This window comes from Acanthaster planci, linkage group LG05 (genome assembly GCF_054643075.1).
Source record: "Acanthaster planci isolate LZ-2023a linkage group LG05, COTS_SCS, whole genome shotgun sequence".
NCBI lineage: Eukaryota > Metazoa > Echinodermata > Asteroidea > Valvatida > Acanthasteridae > Acanthaster > Acanthaster planci.
Genome location: NC_141781.1, coordinates 22,738,582 through 22,744,741, shown reverse-complemented (window position 1 = coordinate 22,744,741; position 6,160 = coordinate 22,738,582). Strand labels below are relative to the sequence as shown.

Sequence of the window (6,160 nt, the reverse complement as noted above, 5' to 3'; positions counted from 1 at the left end):
TAAGCATCAATTATGACATCCGAAGGATGATAATCTGTGGGTAGTTGACATTATGAGTAACCCATGAACCTAACACAAGGAAACAAAAATTCAATGACAAATCAGTACAATGTAGTATGTTTTTCATTTGCCGACATCTGTCTGTTTTTGTCATGGATGTTTATTAAATGATCCGAATCATTACTTTTTTTACATCACCATCGTTACGTCCATGATTAACTAGTGCACATGTTATGTATGGATGGGTTCAGGGCCAGACTCTCAATAAACATGTGCACAGGCACTAAGCATTTTAGGGAGTTACACGTAGCGGGGAATAGATTAAGGCAGTCCCTTAGGCAGAATTCACGCTGTGAAAATTCATTAAAGTGCTGGACGTTTTGAATTAAGATCTCCGCTCTGTGTATTGTAAACTGGAAACAGTTAAATGTCACAGGAATTAAAAATATATGTGATTAAAATGTGGTTAAAGCAATGGTCATGACTCGGGCGAAATACTCATCTAACTTGCTAGACAACCCCGCGGATCATACGACCATTTTTTTTTTGCATGAATCAATGTTATTCTATTTAGACCATGATTAGTCCATCATGGTATCTTACGTGTGTCGGAAAATTGTTTCCTTGCTCTATGGGCGGAAATTCCGGACAAGACACTCCGCCGAAACGAGACAAAATAATCGGAAGGCGCCCGACTTCCTTTTAAACATCAATTTAGAATTTGGACAAATTCGAATCAGACTGGAGCTGAAAAAGTAAGACTTTTTTGGGTAACGCAGATAATGCTAAGCAGAAAGAATATAGATATACAAACTTCAGTGGCATGGTTGAAAAGTGCACTGTGTATCTCATTAAATGCAATTTGAGTTCATTTTGCTGGGTACACGCCAACTGAGCTTAATATATAGCAAATCGGGATTACAGAGGGCGTCCTTTATTTCATCAGAAATGCTCGAACGTAACAATTCAATTTGATTCACCAGGAGGGGGGCACTTTTACACTTTGAGGCTCGATCGCCATGGGCGTTGGAAAAATGCGACGAACTGAAGGAACATTCACGGCATGTGCGTCTTGATAACACAGTAGCTTCCTAATTAAAAAAAAAAAGAAAAAGCAACTAAAAGGACACTTTAAAGTGTGAGGATGATTCGGCGTCATAGAAAGAAGACCTTGTGGGCCGTGGGCGTTGAAAAGTGATGATGATCATGAAGAACATTAAGAGCTAGCATTCGCCAAGTTTTGCCATCTGTTGCATGATACATATAACCTCAATTGACAACACAACATTTGCTGCATGTCTTCTTGAGACCAGTCAATGATCTGGCTGGATGCAGCCACCTCGTATCATGAGTCACCCAATCTGAGCCATCACAACACCCAACGTCTACTAAGGAAGGGGTGCATAATGTGACCTGGAGGTCAGTACAGGGCCGGGTGAGGGGCAGGCAATCTGACTAGGCGATCGGGGAGTGGTAATATTATGTCTGGGGGTAAGTCTCCCTTTTTTGTGTTGTCCAGGAAACTGCTGAAATGGGCGATATTGGCTGACAGAACATCGCTCTAAGTGTGACTCAGTGCCGAGCCGTGGCGCAGATCGACATACTCCTTACGTTGCAGGATTAGGATAATCCATGATCGTTCTTTTGTAGTTTTTTCCCGAAATTGTACGAGTCCACCCAAAGTCCCTGTGAAACTTCTTTCAGTTTTGGCTTGCGAGGGTTATGGAGTAATTTGTTTATTACTGTTGATTGTTAATATTAAACGTTTCGCCAATCGCCGCCTTTATGAGATCACGTTTATGAGGGAAGAATATAGCAATTGTGTTGAATTTTGGGACATATTCGTGGAGAACAAAATGGAGGGTGGTCTTGAAGGGATCAGTGTCTCTGTCTTTGATGGCTCCCTTTGAAGAAAGCTACATGAACATCTTCAAAGGTCCACGGACAAAAACTGAAGCAGCGACAACAAATTGCGTATTCTCGTGGAGGAAGGGGAAAAAATCCTTCCTCAATGTTTCACAGTATGTTTCCCCGCTGAGAAAATGTGTTTTGTACACTGGTACGTTTGTCCATGTATTTTCAAGACACTGACAAGATTCGGATGCCGCTTAAAATCAATTAGTGTCAATTTTTCTGTGATTTTTTTAGCATAGGCCTACTGGTCTGTGCTATTGCACAACTTTGATCATGCGGACTGTGTTTGAAAATAACTTCTATTCATATTGATCTCCACCTTTAGGCAACCACGCCTACCTGCCCTAACAATTTTTGACAAAACAGGAAACCAGTCTAAAAGTGCGTTTGCTGTCAGCAAACAGGCTGGAGGGGGGCGTCTTGCAATGTTACGTTTCCGTTTGCAATTCTCATAATCATGAAATTTGGTACGATAAATGTTGCGTTTCTTCAGGTTTTCTTACAAATTATCGTTTGGACTTGGACATCCAAACACAGTGTCTCACTGAGGTCGTTATTGTGCAAGGTAGGAGCCTATTGTGTTGCAAGGACTTTGGTACTGAAAGCTGCATGTCTTTGTTTCGGCAGACTTTCTCAGCACGTGTTCGGTTTGGAGCGTTATTTCAGCCCGAGATGTTGAAGTGCGCCACCTAGCGTCTCATCATGACTAATTAGACTGATTGGATAGGAGTGGGGCCGTTTCCCTAGCGGACTGGCGTGCCGTTGTGTGCTCTTACAAGAAAATGCATTACGAGCCACTCACTGGTTGATGCGTCAGTTCTAGAGATGCGGTGCGGTGTGTTGCACCGCATCATCAACGCACGCACGAGGAGCACAAAGAAACACACGCGGACGGTGGATATCAGCATCTCCTATAACAAATTCTCAGCCATTTTCGGAAAGAAATTTCTGAATGATGATCTCCGTTATTTGAGATTTTTTACTCCTTGAAAAAAGGACTTAATATCAGTGAAAGAAAGGGCCAGAGAACATCGTATAAGGAAGGAACAGTGCATGGAGATTCGTATGATCAACTGACAGCTGTTACGTAGGTCTCAGTTGAAAAGAACAACTTGGAGCCGGTCGACGTCGTGTGTAAGGCAGCATGGGTCTGGGCGACAAAACGGGGGATGACTCGGGTCAGAAGTATCAACGTGAGTCTTCTCGTTAACTCATTTTGTATTTTTGGATTTTTGAGAAATGAGTGTGTGGGTGTACTGATGTAACAGAGGAATGCTGGGAAGGGGAGATGCAACGCTATAAATTGGGGCTAATTAATATTTACAATTTGATATGCGCAACACATGACCAAAATTAATTTCATGACACTGCATAATCAGAGACATAATCTAACTGTGCGTTGAGGTTTTCAAGAAAGTGCGATAAACAGTTGCAAATTCCATTTTACAGAGACTTTGTAAAAAATGAACTGTTGTTTTGTTTTAGCCTTGTTCCCGTTGGTTCCATTTTTGGACAGGCCTTTTAGTTCTCAACCCCCGCATTTCTGACGCACCGAACATTATTCATGTAGTGAATTCGAAGAGCCTACCAAGTAAAGATAAGATATTTACGTTTAAAATGATCACTGTTGCCATGAATGTCAAATGAATTTTTGAAATTCCAAATCAATGTTGACGAAATTCGTTTCTGATACTGATTTTCATAATTATAGGTGTATCACGTGAATAGCAGCTTCCAGGTTTTTTTTATTATGCGGACGCTCTAATCTCAATCATTCATACTACGTGTAACGCTGTCTGCGCGTAACTGTCACGTAACAGTTAATGTTAATGTGAAATTAATATTTAATTTTATTTCAAGTCGCAGTTTCGTAACAGAACGCCTTCTTCAGTATCTATCAAACAGACAATTCTTCTTTTCATTTATCTTTGTCCTTGCATTTAATTTACCAGTTGATGCCGATTTGACAGTGCAGTGAGGAAGCAAACCATAGCTGATTTTGACCACACACGAGGCACATATACCCTTGACAACCTTGTTTTATGAACATTTTTGCACAGACCACTCACTAGTACAACACAACCATTTTTGTTCAGCATGTGCGTGCGTTCTGTTGATTACCTCCAAGGTTGAAAATGTAGCATATTTAAAAATTGTTGTATTTTGAGTGGATGGGGTATGACTCATCACCATGAAACCTAGTGGACTGCTCTTTTTTATTGTTTTGTGATTTTTTTTTATTAACAGCAGCCATATGATGGTTTCCTAATAGACTCTAGCGTGTTGCTGATGTCAGAGTATAGACGTAATCGGAATCATTATGTCACTGCTTCGTACTGAACCATGCAAACATGCAGTCCAGACGAACCGACTCATCTCACGGCCGATAAATTAATGGCGATGAGTCAGTCAACGACTCGCCGGTAAATCACGGTACATCACCGCCAGCTCTGCCAACATTTCCCGGAGAAAATTAAATTGGAAATAACAACAGCTAAAATAACGGCTTTGTTCGGAGCACAGGCAGGACTAGCGGGCAGATTTGATTACGCGTGTGTGTGCTGTTCAGATTTATGAATACCTTTGGCCGGTGCGAGATGGAAATTAAATCTGTTTGCTGTGTTACGTGAACTCTTGAGAATGTACAAGACCACATAGAAACACATAATTCAATCGAAGCAGCGAGTTTGTTGTCTTGTGGGTCTGGGCTGAAGTCAAAGTTCGTCGAATCTGCGCAGTGCGAGACGTTATGTGGATCAGTTGTGGTTGATATGCAATAGTGACGTTGCAGGTTTCGTCATGTAGGATTTAAGTTTGGAGAAAAAAAATTATTTAAGCAAAACAGACAGACAGACAAACGCTTTACTAAGTCTCAAAAGACTAATAGCCCTACTTGATTTTTTCCATTATGCATTCTTCAGCACACATCCGCGCAATTGCAGAGAGAGGATTTGAATTGAAGGTATGAGATCTTCTTGGAGAAAATTTGGTAACTTAATCGGAGAGTCCTTCCGCCTAAACCACCGTGTTACCAGCCCACTAAAAGGCCTAGACCTAAATGAACCGACGTTCATTTACTTTGCCATTTCCCTGCATGTCGTGAAGTTTCTTTCGTTATGTGCGATCCATCCTCTGTAAAGAGTCGCTTTAAAGTCACCTCATTACATTCCCGACATATCGCTGGAAATCATACGCGGCCATGTAAACTGTTCCTTGATCAAGCCACATCCTTGAACATTCAAACGCTGTTTCTACAAAATTAATGTGCATTTTCACAGGACGACTACAGCGTGTGCAATATGCCGTTGCGTGTGAACACAATAATTGAGCTAGTTCGTCATTTCAAAATGGAAAGGTTACTCGAGAAAAAACACGCGTGTGTGTGTCGGTGTATGGCCGTACGGATAATTTTCCCGAATGACCCCGGGCCCGGTTAATTTTGGGCATGCGCTGTTGAAATACCGAACTGGATCATTCTTAGTAGTAATAAGACAGAAGGGACGTTTGCGGATCCTCTTTATTTAATTCTTGCTAGTAATCTTCTGTTGCATTTTCCCTAATCTGGACTTAGTTTGTTCAGCTTTCTTCATGTTCATTGCTTTGTAACTTTCAGCCATAACGTCTTGGTTAACCGTGGCAGGTTATTCATCTTGATTGTTATACGGGTTAAACTTATGCATGAATCTTTCAACTGACAACAGTTTTGTTCCATGAATCTTTGACAGGAAGTCCACTTTCCATTTTTTTAAACCACGATGTAGATTTTTTTCAACAGCGTTGACTTCTCTAACTCGTTGACGCCAGGTTTCTGGTTTGCTTATCCCTCTTACGTAGCACTTTAATACCAGACCCGCTGATCCCATATCAAGCAAACACCGGCACAGCCAGGCCTGGCTAGCGATCAATTTTGCTCCGGTCGATCCTCCACTGACAGGTGTCAGCCGGCGCAAATTCCCCGGACATTTCAGTTTTCGTTAATTTCATCCGTAGTTCGCGCATGCATACTTAATACCACACAAGCACGAGCTCGAATGCAAGGTGAAGGAATACATTTTTGTAATAATTCGGATTGATCTTTGGGCGAATATGGCCTAGGCGACGTACGGACTTCGCAACTAATCTTAGTCGGCCTTGGCACGGCAGTGAGTGTGGGTGTTGGCTCGCTTTCAGACTGTGTAAAAATCGGCGAAAAGCTTGCTTAACGACAGAATTTAATATCGCCATCAAATTTCAATTCGTTCGACTT

At 41.6% G+C, this 6,160-nt stretch overlaps 1 protein-coding gene across 1 annotated transcript in view; it reads left to right on the top strand.

Annotated features, from left to right (window-relative positions):
• Positions 1–2,668: 2,668 nt before the first annotated feature.
• Positions 2,669–6,160, top strand: part of LOC110990411 (synaptotagmin-4-like) — a 30,101-nt gene continuing 26,609 nt past the window's right edge. Inside the window, exon 1 of the mRNA XM_022255407.2 lies at positions 2,669–3,107. Within this exon, the coding sequence (XP_022111099.1) occupies positions 3,059–3,107 (49 nt within the window). The 5' untranslated portion in view covers positions 2,669–3,058. The remainder of the gene's footprint in view (positions 3,108–6,160) is intronic.